Raw genomic sequence first — 25,191 nt, 5'->3', positions numbered from 1 at the left:
TCGTTTGGTGTTTCTCTCCATTATTTCCATTCTCAGTCCTTTATTGAAGACTGCAGGAAAGAAGGAGCAGCAGGAGTTTGTCTCATGGAGGAATGAGTGTCTGAGAGTGAGAAGTCAGGAAAAATGCAGGTTTGGGACTTGCAAGCAGCCAAAACTTGCTTTTCCTGACCACCAGAGTGAAGCTTGCAGGAGAGCTTCATCTGAAACCTGTCCTTCAGTGTGCAGAAAATGTGAAATGCTTGTACCCAGCTTTGTCCCTGTTCATTGGGAGTTTGTGGTAAAAGCAGAACTGGGGAGCAGAGGAGCAGGGAGGCTTTGAGAACTTGGTGTTATGCCACATGCTCCAAGCAGTTATGCCAGGGAACACAGGAGTTACAGGTCTGATTGCTGGGCTGAGCCTGGAATTGGCCTCCCCGAGGAACAGGGCATGCTGTGAGTGTTGCAGTTGATGTTTGTGGCTGAACTGATTGTGAAGTGAAGTCCTCTCCACTCCGTGGGTGCCATTTCAAGCAGCTGCTCTGTGTTGTGCAGTGAGGTGAAACCTGGCTCTGCATGGGGAGGGAATCAAGGGCAGCTATTATGCCTTATTAAAAAAATTAAACCAAAGTTTTTCTCGGCCGTGGAGCAGGGCTGGTGACAGCAGGCAGAGCCCCTGGGGGTGCAGGGAGGGGTTCCTGCAGGGAATGGTGCTTGGGAATGTCAGTTCTGCTTCACGGGGGCAAGGGAGAGCAAGTGTGAAAAGGCTGCAGGGAGAGAAGCACGTGACACAAAGGGGGATTTCGAGTAAAAACCAGATTTATTAATAATGCCTGATTGAATAACTCCAAACACTTTTGATATGACAGAGCAAAGGAATGAGGGAGGGGGAGGACAGAGGTATTAATTTCCTTGGGGTTGCTCCAGCTGGAAGGAGCTGGCTGTGGGATGTTTTGCCAGAAGCAGGGCAAGTTCATCAAGGTGAAGATAATGATGGGGAAACAGGAGGAGTCACAGTCTGGGCAGCTGGAGCAGGAGATGGGATCTCGTTTCAGGTGAGACACCTGAGCTGTGGAGAACAAGTAAATCTCCACACAATGCTGGGTGAGGAGGCTGATTGCTACAGAGCTCCTGGGAAACAAGACACAATCATTTTCCAGGTGTTATTGCAGGGAGAAAAATCCTTGGGACTGTTTGTGTGGGACTCCTTCCGTGGCCATGGAGGCCCTGACATTCAGTTACTGAAGGCTTTTCCCTGAAGCAGCTCACAAGAGGCTTTTGTGCTTTGGCAGATTCACCTTTGGGCTCATCTGCTGGCTTCTTGTTATTTAATCTGGAGATTAGATGGATTCTAATTCTGGTGAACGCTGGGCAGATACGGCTATTAACCTTTCACTGGAGAGCAAAGATGCCATTAACTGAGAGCTGATAAGAACTGTCCAGAAAGCACCAGAATTAACTGATTTTTTTTTCCTCCCTGAAATGTTTATGGATCCAAGCCAAAGGAAAAGAGTGGGTTTTGTTCCCGACAGTTGAAGCAGGGCTTTGGGGTGAGCCAGGAGGAGGACAAGGTGGCTGAGACTCTTTGTTACCTCCTGAAAGGATTGAGTTCTTCTCGAGCAGGGATAGGAAGAGGAGCCTGCTGCTTCTGTGAGGTGATTCAGCAGCCTGGGGTGTGGAATGCAGGATCTGTGCCAGGATGCCCATGGTTCCTCACCAGGCACTGATGGTCCTGCTCCCAGCTGGAGCATCCTTTGCCAGCCCTTGGCATCAACTCCACTTTTTCTTGATATTTTAAGGTGAGGAGCTGCAAAAAGCCCTGGCGGGTGTTGAGAAGAGGTTGATAGGAAGAAATAAGTGCTGCTTGGAATTGCATCCAGCAGGGAGTAGGGACAGCCCCAAGGAGCTCAGCCAGGGCTGTGGGGTTGTGGGGGTCAGCAGAGAGATTCACCAGCTCCTGCTGAAGGCACAGACCACGGGAGATCCGCTGTGGAGCAGGATAAAATACAGCCACAGTGCAGAGTAACTCCACAAGCACAGCAATTAGCATCTTCCCTGCATGGATTTCAAGTTTTTCAGGGTCACAATCCAGCCTCCAGTGCCCTGAAAATACAGACCTGATACAGAGGTGAAGCTGAGACTTCAGATGGAGGGAAGGAGGGTATTTTAAAAGCACTTTTTGCAGAGATCCTGCAGAAACTTCACGTGGTCTAACCCCAAATTTCCACTGCCAGAGTTAAGAGCACACAGTGGTTTTGCAGCACTGCAAGGTGGAAGTTTTCTGAGGAGGAAAGGAGCTCTTGTGATAAAGGGACATTGCTGGGAAAGATAAAGCACTTCAGAAGGCCCCTGTGGGTTATCTTTCCCAAACACAAAGATTTTGTTAGGGCTTAGTTTTTATTTGCCCTTTCCTGCTCTCCGTTTCTGACCAGAAGGATATTCCTGGGGCACACAGCAGAGCCACACATTCCCCTCAATTGCTCTTCTCTCTCTTGTGTCCTCTTGCCATGGATTCTCAACGCTTGTCCAGTTTTCAGTCCTCCAAAGATTCCTCCTCTCTGGACGTGTTTCTGGGGGAAGCTGCAGCTGCCTGTGGGGCTCTGGGTGGTGTCAGTCTCCCTCACACCCCATGCATGTCCTGCCACCCCACGGGAGGATGTGGAAGACGCATAATCCATCCCAGAGTCCAGCCTGGCTTGGTTCCCCAGGCGCTGTGCTGGCCTCTGGGGGCCGGAGGCTTGAAGGGTGAGGAGGGAGTAAGAGCCACGGGTTTTCTCTCAAAGATGGGAAAAAGTCAGGAGGGATAAATTCAGACCCACACAAAAAGGGGTCAGCTGGGAGTCTCTGAGGTGGCTGCCCTGTTCTAGCTCTGCCCCAGGGAGTGCAAACAGTCCAGTCCGTTCTCCGAGCCAGCCGAGGAGTCCCGGGAGGAGCGGCCCTGGAGGAAGCGGATGATTTTGTCGATCGTGGCCTCCTGGTACTCATGGGACCACCTGTATTCGAGAGGAAAAATGTGATGTGAACTTTTTCTCTCATGTTTGGGGTGCCACAAGTTAGCTCAGCTCATCTGGACCAGGAGCCAGAGACCCCCTTCCTCCACTGCAGCTCTCTAGGAGCTCCCTTTCCCCCATGGATGCTGCAGAATTCCCTGCCAGGCTGGGATGCACAAAGGGAAAGAGGAAAAGAAACCCAGGTGAGCTGCCAGCATCACTCCTACCTGAGGATGGGTGTCCTCTCAGCAGTGACCCCTCTGTCACCCAGAGGTGTCCCAGCACAACCCCAGCAGCAGGGATGTGGTGGGAACCTTTGCTCCCTGCATGCTCTGGAGCACCTGCAGTGACTCAGTGTCCCTTTGACCTGTCCTGCCCCCCTCATCTGTTTGTCCCAATGTCCTTGGGCTCTTTGCTACTCCTTATGCAAGTTGTTCTCCCCAGGTGTCAAGGAACCCCATGGCACAGGTGGCTTTTACTTACATGATACCATTAAATTTCAGGACAGCCCTCATGTCCTTGGGAAGCGTTTCTGGGTCCGGCCACTCAAAATGGTCTGTGACAGGTACAATGTTCTTTCCAGAGTTCAGGGCTGTCACAATCTCCTGCAGGAGCAGAACATGCAGGTGCTCATGGCCTGTATCAGCCCCTCACCAGCTCCCTCTCAGTCCAATGTCCACACAGCTCCCACCATCTGGTGGCATCCCTGACCTTGTGTACCCAGTCCTTGCACTCGGGGTCCTCCATGCATTTATCCAGTGCGTTTGGTGAGAGGACCAGCACGAAATTCCGGGCGCTCAGGACGCTCTGGATCAGCTTGTCTTCAAATTTCCCTGCCTCCAGCTTCTCCACGTCGATGAACACGCTGAAGCCGTGGAGCTGCAGGTGGACCTTCAGCAGGCTGGTGGCAAGAGGGGACAGCAGCACGAGGAGAGGTTTTGTTTGCTGTCTCACCACATTGGCTGAGACACGGTGAGACAGGAGCAGGGAATGAGATGCCAGCTCCAGCCCAGCTGCCTGGGCATGTGCAGAGAACACCAGGAGCTGACATTGAGTACCTAAAGTGCTCCCCTACAGCCCCAGGAGCGTGAGGAAAGGGTCAGCCAGTGCCAAAGTGGCGGTGACAGGACTGGGAATTGGCCTGTCCACTCTGCAGTTATCCCGTGTGCCATCCCCATTTGCTCTGCAGCTTTGGGCAGCCTCTCCCTCCTCCCCATCCCACAGCTGACCCCCCCTGGCCTTCCCCATTTCCCGCAGGGCTCACCTGGCCAGCTGCGAGCCGGTGCTCCTCCGGTAGCTGATGAACACATCGGTCCCGTTGGGCGCCGTTTGCAGCGTGATGGGGGAGTGCAGCGTCTCTAGGCAGCGCAAAACCACCACCCCCAGTTAAAAACCAGTTAAAAACCAGTTAAAACCCACCCTGCAGCTCATCCCAAACACCCCTCCACGCCCTTCCCTGCCCCGGGGGCCGCACCCCTGGCCGCGGTGAGGATGCGGACGCGGTGGAAGCCGGTGTGGATGTGGCAGTCCTCCTGCAGCTGCTGCTCCGTCACGCGGTGCAGGAAGTTGCGGTCGATGCCGCAGGTGAGCAGGTTGTAGGTGTACTGCCGGAATTTGGGGTCGATGCCCCCCAGCCAGTCGGCCAGGTTGCTGCGGTCGCAGGTGGAGTAGTTGGCGAAGGTCTTGAGCTCCGTCAGCTCCCGGAAGAACCTGGTGGAGGGACAAAAAGGAGAACTTGGACACATCACATCTTCTACCTGCTCAGGAGGGAGGGCAGCTCCATGCTGGGGTGAAGGATGAGCTCCAGGAACAGGAAACAGAGGAACAGCTGCATTGGGAGTGCTGGTCCTCAGGACACCGAGGTGTGAGGAGCTCAGCTAAGGGTAAGTTCTCATCTTTCTGGGTAGCTTGAATGATCCCACCTGCCCTGTGCCATAGGTGGTCTTTCCTCCACCCACACCTCTGCTGTGCAGTGGTCCCATTACAGAAATCCCTCTGGGACTGTAAAAAGTGCAGTGGAAAAGGACTGGCAGTCCAGGTTTTACATTTGGAGGATCTCCGTTCCTGTTTTTGCAAGAAGGGAAAGGCAGAGACCTTGCCCCTGGCTTTGCCACTGTGGTGATGGCCCTGAGGGAGTCCAGTGTGCCCTGGTGTGTGGTCCTACCTTTTCCGAGTGATGCTGGAGTCCATCCCCAAATCCTTCTGCAGCTCCTGCTCTGTCAGCCTCAGGAGAATGTCCCCATCCACCTGGTGATCCTGCCAAGGGAAATCCAGGCTGGAGAGGTCCCAGGAAAAGCTGGGTGAGACGCTTACACCTCTGCTGCGAGGTGGGGCAGAAGTGTCCACCCGTGTGTCCCTCCCCAGCACAAAGCCCTACCAGGAATCTCTGGCAGTATTTGTTGAACCCGATCTGCTGCAGCCACGTCTGCACCTCGCAGGACTTCCAGTTGGGAACCGTGGGCAGGATGCGCCGAGGAACCTCCTCCCCGATCATGCGCAGCACCTTTTTGGCCAGGGAGGAGGTGGTGCTGCTGGTGGAGTAGCACACAATCCTCTTCAGGCTCTGCGTAGCCCCGATCTCACTGAAAATCTGGGCACACCAAGGGAGGAGACGTCACTTTGTGTGGTGGTAGAGACGGCCATGACACTCAGAGTGTAAAATTTCAGAAGGCTTCAAGCATCAGCTCCTTGTTACCTAAAAGTCTTTCATACCTTTTCTATGCAGTCTCCCACGGGCAGCTCCACGCTGCTCTGGCTCTCTCTCTCCTTCTTCTCTCTTCCTTTAGCAGTTCCAACTCGCTCCTTCCTGTCCCCAGCACGGCCACCTAACCCTGTCTGTCCCTTGGACAAGGTCTGACCCTTCCTGTCCCCAGCATGGCCACCTAACCCTGTCTGTCCCTTGCACAATGTCTGACCCTCTCTGCCCCTCACACCCTCCTGTCCCTTCCTCCTCACTGCACGGCCAGCAGACCCAAACTGACTCCAACCAGCAAACTCACTCTTTTATCACACCCACGGCTGTGAGGGCAAGACTGTTCCCACTCTTGAGTGCAATATATCAGAGGCAAAATTGCCTCTGGCACTGTCTCCCCACAACTTTGCTTCCCCTCATCCTCTTCCCAACAACCTGTGCCGGGCCGGGCAAGGACCAAGGTGTTTGGTGAGCAAAGGACACCCAGATGCATCTGTGGCACCCCTTCCCTTTGTCATCACCTTCCTCCAGGCCAACCTACCCTTTACCTGTGTTTTCTTCTGCCTGGCTTTGATGGCAGCCTCTGTGCAGAGGTAGAAGGCGGCGATGCACTGTGCCTCCAGCCGGGAGCTGTCCAGCAGGGACACCAGGCGCTGCAGGTCCTGCGCCGCCCGCCCCTGGATGTTGTCACTGCTGCCCAGCTCCCCGCCAGCGAAGCGCTCGGGGTCCAGCGAAGCGATGAAGGGCTCCACCAGCGCCAGCGTCCCCGAGCGCTCCACCTCCTTCTCGATCTCCTTGTTGGTGGCCAGCACCGTGATGGCCAGGCAGGCGTGCAGCCGGATGAGCTCGTCGTCCTTGGAGAAGGCCAGCGGGAAGAGCCACTCGGCCGCCCTCTTCTCGATCATCAGGCGCTGGTTGGCCTGGCCGCCGTACATGGCGCAGTTGGCCAAGGCCATGGCGCAGTGGCGCAGCACGGCGGGGTCGGTCCAGCGGCACCAGTACAGGATGGTGTCCAGGCCCCCGTCGGAGATGAGCTGGAAGCAGGTCTCCTCCGTGTGTTTGAACATGTGCTCCAGGATCCCAGAGACGCTGCGGGCCAGCTGGGGGACGTCGCGCTCCTTGGCTAAGTTCAGGATTACGCCCAGACCGATCCGAGCGATGCGGTCCCTGCGGGAAGGAGAGGCAGGCTGGGGGGATTGAAAATGGATTTTCAGGTTTCAGGCACCAGCTTGAGCCTGTGGGAAAGCCAAGTACACACCTCTCCTGCTCTGGCTTGGGAAATCATAAGGAGGAACCCAAACAATCTTTGTAGACATTCTCTTCCTGACGCCTGGTGTTCTTCTAACTTGTTTACTGGCAAAGATGTTTACAAAAAAGTGTAGGCTCCAAACGACCAACCATATTCATTGTACTGAAGTGCTGTATAAAAAGACTGTGCTCTCATAAACCTTCACTAAAATGCCCTCAGATGAAGGCTCAGAGTCTTGTGTTGTTATTCTGACATCCCAAACATAACAATAGCAGGCGAAGGGTAGATGGATGTGCAAGGAGCAAGGACAGTGAGTGGTGTGCCCCATGACTTGGTGACATTTATCCCAGGACAGACAGATGTTTCCCTGTGGGACACAGCTGCCAGATATGCAACACAGCAAGACACAACAGGCATCAGGTGTTGGAGGAACCTGTCTGGGTCTGACGGAAGAACTTGTGATGGGGTGCACAGCCCAGGAGCCCCTTGCTGGATGCTCTCATGCTCGAGGTAGGATCTTCACAGCAATTAACAGGCAGGGTAGGTTAATGCCAGGCTGGAAATGGACCTGCTGGGCCAGCATTGCTGCGGTGTGGAGCTGTTTTTGTGTTTGGGAGTGAAAGTTGTTTGTCCCCTAAGCACTGCTGTCAGTGCCTGGGTGAGCAGCCAAGCAGCCCTGTCCACAAGCGGGACACAGGGGTCTGTCTGTCCTGGGATGGCAGCTGGAGGGAAGCTCTTTATTTCCTCACCCTGCACTCTTCTGGAAGGGGACAGCAAGAGCCTGGGGTAGGTGAGCAAGGGTGACCAGCTGCTGCTTGGCCATGGCTGATCTTGGGAGGCCTGTGCTCAGAATGACACCTGAATGGGGCTGTGCCTTGAAAACGCAGTGAGGAAGGGGGAAATCAGGGTCATAGAATAATTTGAGTAGGAAGGGACCCAAAACCTCATCCAGTTCCAAGCCCCTGCCATGGGCAGGGACGCCTTCCACCAGACCAGGCTGCTCCCAGCCCTGTGCTACCTGGCCGTGGACACTTCCAGGGATGGGGCAGCCACAGCTTCTCTGGGCAAGCTGTGCCAGGGCCTCACCACCCTGTGAGAAGAGCTCTTGGCTGTGGTCCCATGAGCTTTCCTGGGGGGAGTGGCAGCTCCATTCCTGCCCTCAGCAGTTTTTGGTGCCATGGTGGAGCTGCTCTCTCTGTGAGGCAGCACTGGCACAGGTGCCCCGTGCCCTGCTGCTCCTGAGGGCAGTGGCACTCGGTCCCCAGCGTTGATGGGGTGATGGCACGCCAGCCTCTGTGCTGGCAGGCAGGAAGAACAGTTCTGGGAAACCTGTGACCCACAGGGCTCTCGCTGACCTTGGGGTGGGTTTGACAGGAAATGTTGTGGAGAGCCCTGGGGAAGGAAAAAAAAAAAAATCCCTCAGCCTGGGTCTGGCTCCGAGCCCGGGCTCAGCCGTGGAGCTGGATGACAAACACAGGTCCCTGCAGCTGCAGATGGAGCCAGGACCTGTCCAGCTCCCAGATAAACATCTCTGCTGCTGTGCACAGACTGGGAGAGTTCTGTAAGGGAGACCCAAAGGGGGCCCCCACACCTCCCTGCTATCCCTCAGAAGTTGTGGGAAGTGAGGGGCTGGAATCCCATGGCTGCTCCAAGACCCTGGCCCATGAACTGCTCCTGGAGCAGAAACATAACTCCAGCAAAAGTTTCTCTTGCTAAGAACCTGAGTGCTGAATGCAGACCATGTCAGTGATGCATCCTGGGATTAAATTCCACCCTAATGGGCTTTCCTGATTTAGCTGCCGCTTGTTTTTGCCTGCCAGTGCATGAAATGAGGCCCAGGCTGCGAGTCCACAACCTTCCAGCAAGAGACATCCCCCAGGAAGTAACTTAGGCCAGGCTCCCTCCACATAATTTGGCTGGGGCTGGCTGTGTTGGGGTGCTCTGAGGGAGAGCAGAGCTGGCAGAGCGCTGGGGTGTTGGAAGAGTGAGCTGTGTGTGGGTGCTGTGACTGAGATGTGTCGGGTGCCACGTGTGCACATGCAGCTTTGTACACACACACAGGCTCAGGCACACGCTCCCACCCCACCCGTGCTCTGACAGAGACACCCCAGCACCTCTCACCTGTCCTGGGCAGCAGCACACACATCTGAACTAGGGCCTGAGGGCTGCTGACCAGCTGACCTCTCCTTACGGCCTCATTGCAGCCCTGGTCAGCAGCAGGAAGGCTCTGGGAAGTGGCTTTGTCCTTCTCCTCCTCCTCCTGCTGCTGCAGTTATGGCTCGAGGGGAGTCACGTCTTGTCCTTTTGGGTCAGATGCTCTGAGCCAGCCAAACTGACTCAGCTCAACCTGGCTGAGGGGGGCTCAGGAGGACACCCCAGTCCTCACCAGCACCCCTGACTGGGGCTGTGGAGGAAGGGAGCAGCTCACAGTCATTGCCCTGTGCACAAGCTCTGTGTGTGGGGATGTGGTGGGATCCGAGGGGGGTTGTGCAGCTGGGAGCACCCACAGCACGGAAATTTGGGGGTGTGGGTGGGATGGGGAAGGTAGGTCAAGGCCAGGTTGGATGGAGCTGGTCTATGGAAGGTGTCCCTGCCCATGGCAGGGGGTTGAGGTGAGGTCTTTAAGCTCCCTTTGAACCCAAACCTGCTGGGATCTGGCAGTGCCGGGGTGCTGGGAGGGCTGTGCCCGCAGGGCGAGGGGCTCTTGCAGACTCACCTATTTTCCGCCACCAGGATCTGCTCCAGGAGCTTTCCCGCCTGGCACTTGGTCTCCAGCTCGGCGGTGTAGAGCAGGTTGAGCAGCAGGTCCAGGCCTCCCTCCAGGCGGATGGCATCGCACAGCACCTTGGCCACGTCCCTGCCCACGGCGGGCATCCCCCAGGCCTCCTCCACCAGCCGGAACACCTCGGACAGAGCCGCCCGCAGCCCCTCGGGGGTGGCCGCCTGCGTGGCCTGGGCGATGGCCCGGCGGAGCACGGGCAGGACCCGCTCCAGCACCTCCCGCACCTCCGTGCCCACCCCGGGGGAGACCCCGCCGTGCTCCCGGGCACCCGCCCGGCCCGCACCCTCGGGCACCGCCAGCCGCTCCGCGCTCGCCATGGCCAGGGACCGGCCCAGGGCGTGCAGAGACAGCAGCAGGGCGAGCATGGGCGGCTGCTACCGCGGCATCCCCGGCGGGATGTCCCTGGTGGGGGACAGGAGCGGGGATGCGCCCCGCTGCCCCCTCTGCCCTGCCGGGATGCGGAGATGGAAGCGGAGCGGGATCCGCCTTCCCCGAGCCGGGCTCAGCATCCCGGTCCCCGGGGCTGATGTCACCGGGCTCAGGCGCCGCCTCTGCGAGGAGGGGCTCGGTGGCGGCAGCTGCAGCCCCCTCCCGCTGTGGATCCCCCCAGATCCCTCCTGCCACCAGCCCCGGAAGGCTCGGACAGAAGCGTGGATGGGATGCTTGGGGGCATGGTTCAGTGGTGGGCATGGCGGTGCCGGGATAACGGGCTTCTCCAACCTAGATTTTATGACTCTGTGATTGTGGCCTTTCAGTGCTTAAACAGGGCTCATTAAAAAAAAAAAAAAAAAAAAAAAAAAAAAAAAAAAAAAAGTGACTTTTTAAGATGAGAGATTTAGATTAGATACGAGGAGAATTTTTTTACTTGTGAAGTACTTGTTCAGGGAAGCTGTGGATGTCCCAACCCTGAAAGTGTCCAAGGCCGGGTTCATGGGACTTGCTTGGAGCAACCTGGTCTAGTGGAACGTGACAGGATTTCACGTGACAGGATTTGGAACTAGACAGTCTTTCATTTTCAACCCAAACTGTTCTATTCACAGCCCTCCCTGTCCAACCTGAGCTGGGGCTTGTCCTGCTGTCCCCATGGCCCACATCCCCCTTGTCCTGCTGTCCCCAAGGCCCACATCCCCCACTGTGCCCCTCTGAGCTGCTGCTGCGGTGTCACTTCCATGCCACACTGTCACTTCCCCCACGCTGATTTCGCAGGGCCCTCTGTGACCAGCGAGGGGACACAGGGTGGAGGTGAAGGGGGCCAGGCCCCGTGGTGGTCACGGTGAGGCTGTGACCACCCTGGCACAGCTTGAACCTGCTTGGTATCAGCAGGGGCCAAATACCCATTGCCTGGTGGAAATTCAGAGCAGCTCTTCTGGGTGGGCTCAGGATTTGCATGATAAAAGAAAGAGCAGAGGCAGCCTGGGCCTCTTTTGTTTTCGTTTTTTCCAGGCCAGACGTGCTCAGGGCAGAAATGCTTAAATGCTTTGGGCATTTCTCGGATGTGTGCTGGGAGGAGCAGCTTAAATCCTTGACTCCAAAATCAGGTTGTTGCCAGGTCAGCCTGAGACTTAAATTGGAGTTGATGTTTGGATGTGACAGAATCGCTCTTAATCCTCTCTGAATCCACAACGAAGGGACAGACAGAGGAAAGAACATCATCCCACAAGGAAGGACAGCGAACAAGGCACACCGAGCAGCGCGAAACTGCGGGACAAGCTCGGCACAGAACCAGTAAGGATTTTCCTGATAAATTATTATGAATCAGGGGTAAACATAAGGGTAGTTGCAGTGTAGAGCAGAAGAGGGTTTGCTGCCCGGGGGCAGCAGAATTCAAACCATTCCCTTAGGCTTGTCCTGACTAGCCCAGAGAGCTAAGCTTTGCTTTTAGTTTTGCCTTGCTGTGCTTTTTGGGGGAGATTTCAGACCCAGCAGCCTGGGCTCTGGAACTGCAGTGGCTCCCAGCCTTGTCCTGGGGGATCAGCCCCGTTTCCCGAGTTTTCCTCAGTGGCTCTGCTCAGCCCTTGGCTGCAGGAGCTCCCCGGGGCCCCTTTATCCAGCCAGCCCCTCTCCTGGGATCGGCTCCTGGCAGGGAAGGGCTCATGAGCCTTCGTGGCTCTGTGGCTGGTGGTTGGGAGCCTGGAGCAGCAAGAGGGAGCTGTCTTAGCTGATCAGCCAAAGCAGCTCAGACAATGCCCAGCCCTTCTCCCCCAGAGCCTCCTGCGAGCCTGAACCGTCCCAGGGCTGTTATCCCCCGGGATTGGTGCAGCAGGGATGAGATGAAGCTGTAGTGCAGCACTGGGCTGGTGCTGGCACTTGGGGACAATGCCAGCCCTGCCATAGCTGAGGCCAGGGCACAAGGAGAGGGGTGAGGGCTGCAGGAGAAGTTCTGCCTCAAAAGCCCGTGACTGGTGGCTGCCTTCAGCTCCCCAGGGCTTCCAGGTGGAAATGCCTGTCTCAAAACCAAATAAAGCTCTTTCAACCAAGATACCAGGAGCAGACGATGCCAGGAACTGCCTGTGTCTGAGCTGACAGAGGAAAGACCCCATGAGAAGAGGCACCCTGCTCGGGTTTCTCTCCCCCCAAATCTTGTATCTTAAAGCCCAAAGCTGCACCACGCCTGCCCAAGGGCTGGGACAGATCCCATGGAGCTCCTATCTCAGCAGAGGCAGAAGAGGCAGGATTGCTGAAGCCTCGTGTGCATTTGCTCCTTGCCCCTGATTAAATAAACATCCCAGAGCTATCAGGAGCTGCCAAAAGAGCTGAGTCGACATTAATTAGTAACTGAAAAGATTGGTTGGAAAGGGAATGACGGGAGCAAAATACACAGGCTTTTGTTTGCCTTCTGCAGGGAAAGTGCTGAGGGCTCCTGCCCCTGGCCACTCACCTCTGGCCTCTGGTCCCCACGCACAGAGGTGGCACCTGCCCCATCCCAAGCCACCCTGCCTTGGGGCTCCCTAGGTCTGTTCCTAGCCTCGACATTGAGAAAGCTGAAATCCCAAGAATAGGCCCTCCAAAATGGTGATATTTTGGTCAAGTGTAAGCCCGGGGCTTTTCCCTTTGTCTTCTGAGCATCACTCCCCTGTCCCATCTCACTTGGGCTTTTGTCTTTGCCAAGATCAGGCTGGGAAGCAGCTGGTTGCTTTTACACCATGAGATATGTTATGAAATGACTGTGGCAGGACCTCAAAACTGGTTTCTGACTTTCTGCTGTCCCTCCCCACTCTCGCAGCAGTGCCTAATCCACTCTGGGTCTGGTGAGGAGCTGCTTACACTCACGGCAGCCCTGTCCCCCTCCACACATACCCAGTTCAGTGTGGACTGAGGGGGAAGCTGGGTGGGAGAACACCTCTGCCCCTTTTCCCCTGTCCCGACCTTGGGCTGTTTGCTTTGTCCCAGGCTGAGCAAACAGCTAATGCTGGGGCTCTGCCGTGCTCCAGCCCGCACAGTCGCAGGAGGGCTGCGCTCCTGGACACCCAGCATGAGGCTCCTCTTCCCTGCCCTCGTGCTGGCCCTGCTCGCCACCACCCGAGCTGCAGAAGGTGAGTTTTAGCCAGACAATCCCTCACCAGGGGCTTTGGGGATGGAGCAAGAGCAGCTCCTGGGCTGATGGAGGGGCTGGGCAGCCCGGGCAGGGTGGGGAGGGAGCGAATGGTGGCCGTGGCCACATTGGCCGTACCCTGCAGGATGGGGAGAAAGCAGGTGGGCAGCACACGGGTGTCAGTGATGCTTTGACAATTCCCTGCCTGTCCCACAGCTGGGCTGCCAGCATGGAGCTGGGACAGCCCAATCCACGGCTCCCATCCCAGCAAAACCTGAGTGGGAGCAGGGCAAGGAGCTGCTGTAGCCCCTGGTGATGGAGTTGACCATGAAGAGGTGGGGTACCCCCAACCAGGACATGCTCAAGTTTGTTTCCCCCCCTGGGCTAGGCTGGAGGGGAGGCATGGGCCCCACTGCCCCACTCCACATCGCTGCTCCTGAGCTGTGGGGTGGCTTTTGCAGACTCCTGCGAGGGCCGCTGTGAAGAAGGCTTCGATGCAGGGCACAAATGCCAGTGTGACACCATGTGTGCGTACTACCAGAGCTGCTGCAGTGACTACTCCACCGTCTGCAAAGCCAAAGGTACTGTCCCCATGGCCAGGGCACAGGGGGAACGGGGTGGCTCTGGGTGCTTCACACCATGATGTCTGTGCTGGGTCAGCTCTGCACCCACCTGTGTCTGCAGTGTGAAGCCAGCACCAGGGTTTGCTGCAGCACATGGGATTTTTGGGAGCTGGCTCATGGCCATCTGGAGCGTGGGATCCGTGCTAATTGGATAGATTGGATAGCAGGAAAAATGTCTCCACTGGAAGGGTGTTCAGGCATTGGAACAGGCTGTCCAGGTGGAGTCACCATCCCTGGAAGTGTTCTTTAAAAAGTGTGCTTGTGGCACTGGAGGACATGGTTGGCAGTGCTGGGTTAAATTGGACTTGATGATCTTAGAGGGCTTTTCAAACCTTAACGACTCCATGATTCTATAAATCTCTGTTGCCTGGGAGGGAGCATCTCCTGCACCCAAACCCAGTGAGAACCAACCTGCTCCCTCCTGCAGTGACCCGGGGAGATGTGTTTGCCTTACCGGAGGACGACTACCTGGACTACAACCTCACTGTCGACTTCTTCACGGACGAGGTGCCCGTGGCAGAGCCCACAGAGCTGCCCACACCCCCAGTGCTGGTGGAGACCACACCAGAGAGCAATCCAAACGGTGATGAGATCCTGACAGGGCTGCCCAACCCCACCCTGGATGGGTCTGAGGACCCTGAGGAGCTGTGCAGCGGGAAACCTTTTGATGCCCTCACCAACCTGAAGAATGGTTCCCTTTACGCTTTCCGAGGTACTTTGGGGGCCTTCCCCAGGCACGTGGGACATGCTGCCACACTGTCACCCTGTGCTGGAGTCTGCAGTCCCTCCTGCTGCCCCTACCTCTCCTCTCTCCCCAGGGAAGTACTTCTATGAGCTGGACAAGATCAGCGCGAGGTCTGGCAAGCCAAGGCTCATCAGTGATGTCTGGGGCATCGAGGGCCCCATCGATGCAGCCTTCACACGCATCAACTGCCAGGGCAAGACTTACCTCTTCAAGGTGGGCTGCAGGGCTGGGGGTACTTCCAGGGTGGCCAGCGCTGTCCCCCAACCCACCCTACATCCCCTTTTGGCACCTCTCATGCACCCACACACACAGTGGTTGCCAGATACCCCAAATCCCCATGGTTGTGCAGCCACAGCCTCATGATGGGGCTCCCCAGCATTCACTCGCTCCTCCTGGCAGACTCATGGCTGGGGGATGTTGCACCTGTAACCTCTCTCTGTCCCCCACCCCAAGGGCACCCAGTACTGGCGCTTTGATGACGGAGCCCTGGACCCTGGGTACCCCCGGAACATCTCCGAGGGCTTTGAGGGCATCCCCGACAACGTGGATGCAGCGTTTGCCCTCCCTGCCCACAGCTACCACGGCAATGAGAGAGTCTACTTCTTCAAGGGTAAGGGGGACAGCCCCTTCTGCTCCTGGCAGGGCCTGGCACCACTGGGCACAGGCTGGACACCCCTCCAGGGCTTGTCCCCCCACTAACACCCTGCTCATCCTCTCCTAGACAAGTACTACTGGTCCTACGACTTTGCCCAGCAGCCCACGCAGGCCGACTGCTGGAAGTCCTCCCCCTCCACGGTGTTCAGGCACTACGCCTTCATGAACCGGGGCAGCCGGGAGGACATTTTCCAGCTCCTCTTTGGCAACAGGAAGGGTAAGGGCTGGGCCAGCCCTGGGGGAAAGGGCTGGCGGGTCCCAGCAGCGGGCACTGACAGGGCACAAGGCATGCAGACATGCAGGGAGGAGGCAGCAATGCCTGGAAGCACAGGCGGGCAGGATGAGCCGTCACATCCTGCCCAGGCCATGCACAGGAACCCCCCAGGGCACAGCTGCACCTCCCACAGCATCTCAAATCCCACCCTCACAGCCCTTGTGCCTCACATTACCAAACCCATCACCAGCTGCCTCACACCGCGGTGTCACTGCTGGGGACTGTTTATTATCACTGGAGCTGGAGATGCCACAGGACAACCCCAGCCCTGGGCAGGGAGAAATGAAAGACAGAGAGGAGGAGAAAGGGGCTCAGCAGCACACGGCTGATCACAGCCAAGGGGGTGGGGGGGCTGCTCCTGGCTCTGCCTGGCCTGTGTCACTGTCACACATCCCATCCAGGCTGGGATCCTCTGGAGCATTCCCGTGGGTCTCGGAGCAGGTGCTGGGTGCTGACTGAGCTCAGCTCACCCCACACGCTGCTGCCCCTCTCACCCAGCCTGTGCTCCTTTTGCAGTGGGGGCGAGCAGCCCGCGGCACATCAGCCGGGACTGGCGGGGGCTGCCCAGCCGGCTGGACGCCGCCATGGCCGGTCGCATCTACGTGGCCTCCCACCAGCCCCGGAGGAAGTCTTCCCACAAGCGCAAGAGGTACAACCACCACCGGTCACTGAATCTGGGATTCTGGAGCTGGCTGCAAAGTGACTCTGACTCAGGAGGTGTTGAAAGCCATGTGCTGTCGGGCTCCAACTGTGAGATGCTCCAGAGTGTTTACTTCTTTGTAGGAGGTGAGTCTGGTCTGGCAGGATCCGGGAATGATGCAAGACCGGGGCTGCCGGGGCATGGGGAGGGCTCCTCTCTCTCTGCAATGTCTCAGGGCTCTAGGATGCAGTGGGAAGTGCTGGCAGTGAGGGCTGGCAGCTCCCCAGAGCTGGGGACAGTCCTGATGGCCATGTCCCCTTCCCCCAGACGACTACTACCGTGTCAACCTGCGCAGCAAACGCGTGGACCTGGCGCGGCCGCGCTACCCCCGCTCCATCGCCAAGTACTGGCTGGACTGCCCCGTGCCCATGGAGGAGAGCATCTGATGGGATCCCTGGAGCCACCAGCAGCACAGCCCCAGCTAGACAGAAATAAACTGTGAGAGCCATGCAGGCTGGAGAGGTCTGTCTGTCCGTCCATCCGACCGTCTGTGTCATGGTTTGCGCAGTCCTTGCAGTCCAAGATCTCATGTCCCCAAGGGTTGTGGTTGTCCCCTCAGCCTGTGCCAGATCCCTGATGTTGGCCCCATCCGTGGTGTGCCCGTGGCAGCTCAGATCTGCTCTGCCAGCCAGTCCAGTGCCTCTTCCCACTGGAGGAGAGGGACGGTGCCGGCAGCTGCCAGTGGGGAGCAGCAGGGTCAGGTCTCCACCTCCCCCAGGATCGGTGCACAGCCCCACGTGTGAGTGCTGTGCAGGGGTGGGTGCCCATCCAAGGCCCTGCCTGGTCTCCCACCACTCCCTTCTCACCTCTGGGCTCTGGCAATCCCGGCCATGGCGGTGCTGAAGGGATGACCCTTCCCTCGGGGCTGGGAACGCGCTCAGGGCCTGGCAGCTCCCGGTGCAGCGGGTGCTGCTGAGACAAGCTCCTGCTCCTGCCATGACTCCTGCCATGAGGACACATGAACAAACCCTCACCTACTGTCCCACCACCCCCTGTAACTCCAGGGAATTGCTGAGCTGCAGCTGATGCCCAAGGAGTGGCTCTCACCGCTTCCTCTGGTGGGGCTGGGGGTGCCCGTGGGGTTGGTGGGAGCTGGGCAGAGCCGTGTCCCCCTGTGCAGGTGGCAGAAGGCCAGCACTTCCCTCAGGGGGCACTGGCTGTGGCACGGGGAGCACTGGCAGCACCTGGGGGTGAGCAGAGCAGTCAAGGTGGCTGTGCCACCCCCGTGCCACCCTCTCCAAAGAGACCCCTGGGGCTGTACCTGGAACATGGTGGCATCAGCTGGCCCAGGGCAGCACTGTGGGCACCCTGGGCAGCTGGGGTGGCTGGAGGCTGGAGGGAGCTTCTGCAAGAGAGGACAGCAGTGGGTGGGTGGTCTGTGCATCCTCACCCTGCCGTGGGCAGAGTGACTGCAGACCCCAGGCCCCTCCTCTCACCGGCAGCCGGGGGACAGAGCTGGGTGTGGTGTCGGGCCGCCGGTGCCTCACCGAGTGGCTGCGGGGGACACGGAGGGTGCGGGCGCTCCGGAGCAGGGGCTGGCTGTCACAGGAGCTGCGGGTGGCTCTGTGGGATGGGCCAGCTGGGATGTGACCACTGAGGTTTGGGGACAGACAGGGCTGCCTGGGGAGGATGAGGAAGTCCAGCCTCCAGAGAGCCCTGCCCAGCCCCACGGAGTCCCTGAGGGAGGCTGGTTGGTTCAGGGTGCTGCCCAGCCAGGGGCTCTGGCTGACAGGGCAGCCCCTTGATCCCCTATTCAGGGGTCCCACACAAGCCTCCTGTACCTCATCTGCTCGTTCTCCACCACAAAGTCCCTCAGGAGACCGTAGAGGCTGGGCCAGGCTGGGGTTCCCTCTGGTGGGAGCTGGCCTGCAGGGCCGTGCCTCTCTCCCGAGCCCACCCATGCTTTTGGGGGGTTCCCTGCCACCTCCGTGCTCCTCACTGGCACTCTGGGCAGGCACAGCTGCTGGCGCAGGGAGAGGTTTTCCAGCTGCAGGGCGTGGATTTCTTGCTCCAAGGTTTGCAGCAGCTTCTCCCGGGACACCTGGGAGGGGTGGTGGATAACGGGGTAGGTCAGGGGGGTCCCAGAAGAGGGCAGAGGAGCTCAGAGGGGTTCCCTGTCTGCAATACCCTGTTGGCCAGGGGTCTGGTGGTGACCCTCCGGGCACGGCTGGCGTAGTGCAGCGTGCTCAGAGTCTCTGAGAGGCAGCGTGAGGACGGAGAGATGCAGGCGACCTGTCAACGAGGAAGAGATGCAGGTGGACTGTTATCCAGAGGGTCACCATCCTTTTCCAGCCCTCCCCTCCACGAAGTGAGACCCCTGGCCCAGCCTCTTCCACGGTTTTACCATCAAGGTGATGCCCGAGCCGCCCAGGGAGCGAGCCAGCAGCCGGGTGAGCTTGCTGTCCCGGTAGGGGATGTGCGTTCGCTTCCCGCGGGGCTTGGCCAGCAGGGAGATGCAGTGTCCTGCCGGAGGATGAGACACAAAGGCTGTGACAGGGCTCTGGTGGGGGCCAGCAGGGCTCTCCCAGGGCGGCTCCCCCAGCTCTTACCCAGCGCCAGGAGGCTGCGGTTGATGCTGTTGGCCTCCAGGGAGAGCTCCCCGCTGGAGCCGGTCTCCTTCACCCGCTCACTGCCAGCCAGGTCCACGAAGCACAGCGTGCCCTGCTTGCTGGGGCAGGCACCGGCCTGGAGAACCCACGTTGGGCTGGTGATGCTTTGGCCCCCATCACCCCTTCCCTGTGGCCCACAGCACTGTCCCGAGTCCTGGGTCTTGGATGGGGTTCGCGGCTGCTCACTCCAGCCCCACCCTTGTATCCTTGAGGAGAGCATGACCCCCTCCCACCCCTCGTGGGGCTGTTTGCACCCCCGCGCTGAGCGCTGACCCCCCAGCCCTCCCCAGGGGCAGGATGCGCGCTCACGGCTCGGCTGCGGACGTGGATGGTCAGCAGGGCGTGGCTGCGGCTCGAGTGCCTGTTGAGGGCATGTGCCGAGGTCCGGCGCCTCTGGGATCCTGCCGGGGCAGCAATTGATTGCATGGCACCCCACATCCCTGCCCCAACCCCACAGCACCCACTGCCCACCACCCCCTGCCAGACACGAGTCTGCCTTGGCTCTGCATCAGAGCAGGAGCTGCAGCACCACCAGCCCTGGGGACGGTCTGCGGGGGCTGAATCCCCCCATACCGGCTCCCGCACGACCTGAACGTGTCCCAGCCCTGTGCCTGTGGCTCAGCACCTTGCAGGAGCAGGCTGACGATGGCCTCCAGGCTCTCGAACTCCACACTGAGCTGGTTCTCCACGTAGAAGCCGCGGGTTTTGCTCCAGCGCAGGGGCAGGGCGCACGGTGGCCCCGGGCTCAGCAGGTCCCGGATCTGGGGATATGGCAGAGGGAGGGCACCGGCGGAGCAGGACACAGGGTGCCAGCAGAGCCGGAGTGGGCGGCTGGGCAGGCAGTTACCTGTTCGTTGTAGATCTCCAGGTAGGAAGCACTCAGAGCCAGGTCAGAGCCGCGGCTCCGGCTCTGCTCCAGGAGGCAGGTGAAGGACCTCTGCATCAGCCCCAGCAGGGCCGGGGACGCCGGCTGGGTGTCGCTCTGCAGAGATGCCAGGATGGTGCGCGGTCACATCGGGCACCCACCCGCTCCCTGAGCCCGGGTGGGAAGAGCTCATCCCACAGCCAGGATCAGCTCAGATGGCCAGCGCTGTACCTGGGCGAGGGGTCCCATCAGCGTGTAGGTCTTCCCCGAGCCGGTCTGCCCGAAGGCAAAGACGGTGCAGGAGAAGCTGTGGAAGATGCTGAGCGTCAGGCGCGGCCGCGGGCGGTGGCACAGCGATGCCACCTCCCGACACAGCCCCGGCAGTGCAAACGCGCCGGAAAGACCGGGAGTGGGGTGGGTGGAGGGTTGGGGTCCGCGGGGGACCTCTCCGGGACTCACCCGTCTATGGCCAGCTCCACCAGCTGCCTCATCCCGCTGCCCTCGAACACAGCCTCCTGCGAGGCGCCGGCGTCGAACACGGCGCTGAAGCCAAAGGTGGCATCGTGCCTGGCGGCGCTCACCTGGCCGTGGGGACAGTGGCAGCTCAGGGGGTGCCGCAGCCCTCCCCAACCCCGACACCCCGACGGGGAGGTGGCACTTACGTGGACGGCGCCGTCACCGAGGCTGTGCACAACTTGCTGGTCACCTCGCCGCGTCTCCGTGCAGGTCAGTGGCCGGACCCTAATGGTGGGGTGTGGTCGGGGACACAGAGGTGTCGCTGCACGGGGACCCTGGGGAGCCCTGCTGTGACCTCGCCCCAGGCAGGGAGGTTCCTGCCGCGTTCCTGAGCCCTTTCGTCTCCCCTTACCTTAGCACCACTCTCAGACGCGTCTCTCTGCCCTCCACGGGGCCCTCCCGCTCCTCTCCGGGACTCCTTTGGGGAACAGAGGGCAGCAGGGTGGTGGGTGCCCCCCCAGCTGGGGGGGTCTGCCCGCAGGACCCCCGGGGGCTGCGGTAGAGGGACCCCCGGTCCTGCTGTGCTAGCACTGTCCTCCCACCTCCACTGTGCCCTGAGGCCTGGCAGGGGACAGAGCTCATTGTCCCCCCACGTCACCGCAGGAGGGTCCTGTCCCCCCCAGCCTTTTTGGGGTGCCGCCCCCCGCTGCCTGTAGCAGTCGGGCAGTCACTGCCCGAGTCCTGCTGCTCCAGGACGGGGCGGCCTCAGTCTCCTCCCTCTCCCCGACAACTTACGGTCTCTCCTGACCCCGTGGGAGCGTTCTGGGCCGGGGGTCCGGCTGGGGGTCCCCGCCCCGCTCCCCCTCTGGTTCCATGCGCCCCCCAGCACCCGGTGCTCGGGGTGCCCGCAGCGCCCGGCCGGTCCCGGCGGGAGCTACCTCCAGCCGGCCGCTGCTGGCCCACACAACCGGTACCACCGCTCCGGTTAAACATTGACCGTGCCAGCCCTGCGGGAGAGCGGCGGTCGCACGGCGGGGGGCGAGCGGGGGAGGGCGGGGAGCCGGGGAGGGGGCGCAAGGGGTGGGTGCCAGGTGGGTTCCCGAGCCCTGGGATCCTCACGGGCCCCACCGTGCCCCGACGGCGGCGCGGGGAAGTCCTGTACGAGCAGCTGGTGGGGTGCTGGTCCCCGGGGATGCTGGGGAGCCATTCGGGGCTGTCGGGGCTCTGCTATCGGGGGCGCGGAGCTGGGACTGGCTTGGGAAGGGCTGGGGGGGACAGCACCGCCCGCTCGGGGCGGACCCAGCCCGCCGGGGGGGACCTGGGGGGATAAAAGCCGGGCCGGCGGCGGGTCCGGGGGAGCCGGGCAGGATGAGCGCGGCCCCGGGCACCTCCCGCGCTCCCCAGCCGCTGCTCCGCTTCCCCGACGGGGCGGGCGGGCCGGGCGGCGGGAGGGCGGCGGGGAGGGGCGGCGGCCCGGGGCCGTGCCCCTGTCCCTGTCCCTGCTCGGGGGGGCCGCGGAAGCGGCGGCGGACCACGTTCAGCCGGGGGCAGCTGTCGGAGCTGGAGCGGGCCTTCGCCGCTGTGCCCTACCCGGACATCGCCACCCGGGAGCGCCTGGCAGAGCTCACGCAGCTGCCCGAGGCCAAGATCCAGGTGAGCGCAGGCGGGACCCTCCTCTCCATCCTTCCTTCTTCCCTCTCGGGGCCCCTGTCCGCAGCGGGGCCGGCCTGTCGGGGCGATGTCTCACAGTTCCCTCGCCCGTCCCAGGTCTGGTTCCAGAACCGCCGCGCCCGCAGGATCCGTAGCGCCAAGCCGGAGCCGCCACCGGTGCCGCCGCTGCTGCCGCCCGGGGAGCGGGGTCCCCCCGCGGCATCTCCCGACGGCAGCATCCCGTGCCCGGCCCCTGCCCTGCCGCCGCCGGGATCCCACAGCCCCGCTCGGGGCCTCCCCACCTCGCTGGGCTCCATCTCCGACCTCATCTACAACGCGGCCATCACCAACCTGGGCGAGCCATAGCCCTGGAAGGACCCCTGGCTCCCAGGGACGCTCCTGGCACCGCGGCCCCCCCGGATTAGCGCCACGATTTCATTAGGGTGTGGAATTACTGCCGCTCCCAAAGGCTCCGAGGATGTCATCCAATATCCTAAATGCCGGTGTGGCCACAGCAGGGGCAGCTCCCCATCAGCCCCCTAATACCGACTAATCTTTTGGAAAAAATACCTTAATCTGAGGCCGTATCCAGGGATGATTGTGGCGCGGCCGCCCCTAATCCGCAGGCACGTTCGCAGGTGCCGGCAGATCTCCCTGGGTCGGATATTAAACCGTGTTTGCAGAGGGGCTTAGCTGCCATCAGAGCATTAATCACCGTGTCTGCCCCTGGCAGGGCGCCCACCCGGCAGGTGTCCAGGTCCCCAGGGCCTGGCGTGGGTGTCCCCTCCCTGCTGTGGGTGCACAGAGCTGGCTCTGCTCTCTGCCCCACGGCACCTGAGAAACCCCCAGGCTCAGTGATGAGGGGCGTTCCCTCCCTGCCTCCAGAACCTGGGCACCATTTGGCACGGGGTTGGGAGCACCGTGCATCCCTCACTGTTGGAAGGTTTGGACAGGAGATGGAGCAGGATGCAGAGGGAGAGGGAACATTCACATCTCTGGGGTGTCTTAGATGCCACATCAATGTTTCTTATACCAACAGAGATCTCCTGACACGCAGGAAGAAGGTTATGAACACACAGTGTTATTTATTTCCAGAATAAAAGGTCAGGAACTTCCCAAGAGAAGAGGGATGGCAGGAGCTGATGCCCCTCTCCCTGCTGGGGTGGTTGGAGTCCACAGCCATTCCCCCTCCTGTTCTGCAGCTCTGGGATTTCCAACCCATGATTCATTTTCAGGAGCGGGAAGCAAAGGACGAGCCTGAGGAGTGCAGCAGTCCTCCCACAGCAGGAACAGGCACAGACAGGACAAGATCTGTCCCAAATTAGCAGCTCCTGGAGAGGACACAAGCCTCCAGCAGCACGAAGCCTGCAGTCCATGGTCACAGCTTCCCAAGGTCCCCTTCGAGGGTCCGCACCATCACATACAGCTCGGCCAAGCCCACCACCGAGGCCACAATGACAGCTGACAGGACACGCTGGGGACACAGAAGAGACACAGGTGACCCTGGGTGTGTGGCCTGGCCAGCACAGAGGGGCTGCCAGGGGCTGGGCTCGCTCACCGCCGCTGTCTCTGCGAAGACGTACTGGCTGCCCAGGTAGGTGCAGGCAAAGGCGGCCACCACGGTGACAATGAAGTTGAAGATGGTGATGACAACGGCTTTCACAGAGCGAACTGGGGGACACAGGGGTGAAGGAGCTCATTTTAGGTAAGGCTGGGGTGTAGTGCTGGAGACAAGCACAGCTGCCTCAGCTGGGAGATGTAATCCTGGAGAAGTCACACGCTTGGTGCCTCCAGAAATATTGGTAAGAATGACCAGCAGGCTCCTTTATTCAAGGAACACTTCAGTGCATGAAAACCTTCTGGTGAGATTTTCTGAGAGGGAAGAATTCCCAAGCCTGGCCTGCCACATGTCAACGGGACAGGGAGCCACTCACCTTGCCTCCCAAATTCAGCCAATGGCCCGTTCGTGTCCTGAAAGAAGGGATTGAAACAGCTTGTCATCTCTTGTATTTTAATGTTAATAGTAATGTTGTTACTGTGTGTGCAGAATAAAAGCAATGCCAATGCCCTGTCCTGTCCTCAACACTCCGAGGTTTTGGGTGGGTGGGCTGTGGGGGAGCAGAAGTTTCACAGCACACAGGTTTCTCTGAGATTTTGCAGAAGCTCTGCTAAAACCATCTGGATTACAGATCACAGCATGGTTTGGCTTGGAAGGGGACCTTACAGACCATCTTGTTCTAGCCTGTGCAATGAGCAAGGACATCTTTCACTCAAACAGGTCAAACCTGGAGTGGTCCAGCTTGGCAGAGAGCAAAGTAGATCTTTCCACGGGAGTTAGTGTGCACATGGATGCCAGGTAGTGTGGGAGGGCAGAATGGGAGCACGAGGAATGCCAGCAGGAAAGGATGCTGACCTGTCTGAACAGTCACCCTGCCAGAAAATCCCAGCTCTCTCAGGAAAGAATGACTGCCCACATACGATCTTGTATTTTCAGCTTTTACCTTGACATGAATGAGGCAATCTTAGAACTATGACAAAAATGTAACCAGCACAGATGCTCCCAGTTGAACATTTACAGCATGTGCTCAGTCTCCCAGAACAGAACCCGAGATCTTCGGCACAGCGAGCAGTTCCCAAAAGTCAGTATGTTTAATTCACCACCCTGTTAACCCTGTCCTACCCCTGTCCTGTTGTTCCCGTTGTGTTTACAGTGTGCTCTCCTCCAGTGCCTGCCACATCCCCTCTGCACCGCACTCACTCTAAGGGGGAAATCTCCTTTGCTCTCAAGTGTTTGAGGGCTGAATCCTCGCAGCAGGCACTGCAGCAGCCCCTCACCTGGCCGGTGATGTTGCGGGTCATCCGCTGGTACTCCTCGTGTGCCAGCTTGGCCTTGATCCGCTCCAGCCGCGCCACCAGCTCGGGGTTCTGGGGGAGGCACAGACCCGCCGTGAGCGCCGGGCGCCGCCGCTCGTCCCGCGACTCCCGGCCGGCCCTCACTCACCCGCGGCGGCACCGGCACCTCGGGCAGGTGGATCTCGCATCCTTCCAGCAGCTCGTGTAGGTGCAGCGGAGACCCTGCAGGGGGGCACGGGGCGGTCACGGCGCGATCACGGGGCGGTCAGAGGGCGGTCACGGCGCGATCCCGGCGCCCCGGCGCGGCGCGGCCTACCTGCCTCCCTCAGCGCGGCGTGCAGCCTCCGCAGCAGGCTGAAAGGCACCAGCCCTCCTTCCGCCGCCAGCGCCGCCTCCAGCTCACCCCTCAGCTCGGCGGGCAGCGCTGCTAACTCGCCGGCCCGCACCGCCCGCCGCAGCCGCGGCCCGGCCCGCACGGACGACGCCATGTTGGGCCCGGCGGGCGTTGCCGGGGCGACCGAGATGAGGGCGGTGGAGGGGC

The 25,191-nt window shown here is 60.0% G+C and overlaps 5 protein-coding genes across 6 annotated transcripts; 2 read left to right on the top strand and 3 right to left on the bottom strand.

Annotated features, from left to right (window-relative positions):
• Positions 1-112: 112 nt before the first annotated feature.
• Positions 113-10,387, bottom strand: SARM1 (sterile alpha and TIR motif containing 1). The gene is made up of 9 exons (XM_063402620.1): positions 9,624-10,387; positions 6,207-6,825; positions 5,344-5,556; positions 5,131-5,222; positions 4,441-4,676; positions 4,231-4,324; positions 3,678-3,867; positions 3,450-3,571; positions 113-2,969 (listed from the first exon to the last, which is right to left on the bottom strand). Exons 1-9 carry the CDS (start codon positions 10,052-10,054, stop codon positions 2,840-2,842), a joined length of 2,127 nt encoding a protein of 708 aa, XP_063258690.1. The 5' UTR covers positions 10,055-10,387; the 3' UTR covers positions 113-2,839.
• A 187-nt stretch (positions 10,388-10,574) lies between these two features.
• On the top strand, positions 10,575-16,388 carry VTN (vitronectin). Its single transcript, XM_063402619.1, is given in 9 exon segments — positions 10,575-11,414; positions 13,080-13,222; positions 13,683-13,802; positions 14,272-14,556; positions 14,663-14,802; positions 15,043-15,199; positions 15,311-15,460; positions 16,034-16,101; positions 16,104-16,388. Coding segments are annotated over 8 exon segments (1,164 nt in total). The 5' UTR covers positions 10,575-11,414; positions 13,080-13,095; the 3' UTR covers positions 16,221-16,388.
• A 291-nt stretch (positions 16,389-16,679) lies between these two features.
• Positions 16,680-21,155, bottom strand: LOC134553203 (kinesin-like protein KIF12). The gene is given in 18 exon segments (XM_063402613.1): positions 16,680-16,892; positions 17,024-17,160; positions 17,265-17,401; positions 17,479-17,562; positions 17,654-17,837; positions 17,999-18,258; positions 18,345-18,449; positions 18,562-18,680; positions 18,767-18,902; positions 19,136-19,227; positions 19,452-19,587; positions 19,674-19,808; positions 19,923-19,998; positions 20,151-20,272; positions 20,354-20,432; positions 20,560-20,625; positions 20,943-21,073; positions 21,075-21,155. Coding segments are annotated over 18 exon segments (2,130 nt in total). The 5' UTR covers positions 21,141-21,155; the 3' UTR covers positions 16,680-16,827.
• Positions 21,156-21,500: 345 nt separating this feature from the next.
• On the top strand, positions 21,501-22,423 carry SEBOX (SEBOX homeobox). Its single transcript, XM_063402618.1, has 2 exons — positions 21,501-21,800; positions 21,915-22,423. Exons 1-2 carry the CDS (start codon positions 21,516-21,518, stop codon positions 22,161-22,163), a joined length of 534 nt encoding a protein of 177 aa, XP_063258688.1. The 5' UTR covers positions 21,501-21,515; the 3' UTR covers positions 22,164-22,423.
• Positions 22,424-22,857: 434 nt separating this feature from the next.
• On the bottom strand, positions 22,858-25,183 carry TMEM199 (transmembrane protein 199). 2 transcript variants are annotated; one of them, XM_063402617.1, is made up of 6 exons: positions 24,967-25,183; positions 24,799-24,872; positions 24,633-24,722; positions 23,732-23,768; positions 23,356-23,468; positions 22,858-23,271 (listed from the first exon to the last, which is right to left on the bottom strand). In XM_063402617.1, the coding sequence occupies exons 1-6, from the start codon at positions 25,136-25,138 to the stop codon at positions 23,176-23,178; spliced, it is 582 nt and encodes a 193-aa protein (XP_063258687.1). In that variant the 5' UTR covers positions 25,139-25,183; the 3' UTR covers positions 22,858-23,175. The 2 variants fall into 2 exon arrangements, with proteins under 2 accessions (XP_063258687.1, XP_063258686.1); XM_063402616.1 differs by having other exon boundaries at positions 22,858-23,468.
• Between the last annotated feature and the right edge of the window lie 8 nt (positions 25,184-25,191).

Source organism: Prinia subflava, chromosome 8, assembly GCF_021018805.1.
Source record: "Prinia subflava isolate CZ2003 ecotype Zambia chromosome 8, Cam_Psub_1.2, whole genome shotgun sequence".
Taxonomy (NCBI): Eukaryota; Metazoa; Chordata; class Aves; order Passeriformes; family Cisticolidae; genus Prinia; species Prinia subflava.
This window is presented reverse-complemented; position numbering and strand designations above follow the sequence as displayed.

Excerpts from the sequence above, each read along its gene's own strand:
- SARM1 (XM_063402620.1), bottom strand. The coding sequence starts at position 10,054 with ATGCTCGCCCTGCTGCTGTCTCTGCACGCCCTGGGCCGGTCCCTGGCC. Across the intron at positions 3,868-4,230 it reads ACCGGCTCGCAGCTGGCCAG|CCTGCTGAAGGTCCACCTGC; the intron begins GTGAGCCCTGCG and ends TCTTGCCACCAG. Across the intron at positions 2,970-3,449 it reads CTGAAATTTAATGGTATCAT|GTGGTCCCATGAGTACCAGG; the intron begins GTAAGTAAAAGC and ends TCTCGAATACAG.
- SEBOX (XM_063402618.1), top strand. The coding sequence starts at position 21,516 with ATGAGCGCGGCCCCGGGCACCTCCCGCGCTCCCCAGCCGCTGCTCCGC. Across the intron at positions 21,801-21,914 it reads TGCCCGAGGCCAAGATCCAG|GTCTGGTTCCAGAACCGCCG; the intron begins GTGAGCGCAGGC and ends CGCCCGTCCCAG.
- TMEM199 (XM_063402616.1), bottom strand. The coding sequence starts at position 25,138 with ATGGCGTCGTCCGTGCGGGCCGGGCCGCGGCTGCGGCGGGCGGTGCGG. Across the intron at positions 24,723-24,798 it reads AGGTGCCGGTGCCGCCGCGG|AACCCCGAGCTGGTGGCGCG; the intron begins GTGAGTGAGGGC and ends TGCCTCCCCCAG. Across the intron at positions 23,469-23,731 it reads GGCTGAATTTGGGAGGCAAG|TTCGCTCTGTGAAAGCCGTT; the intron begins GTGAGTGGCTCC and ends TGTGTCCCCCAG.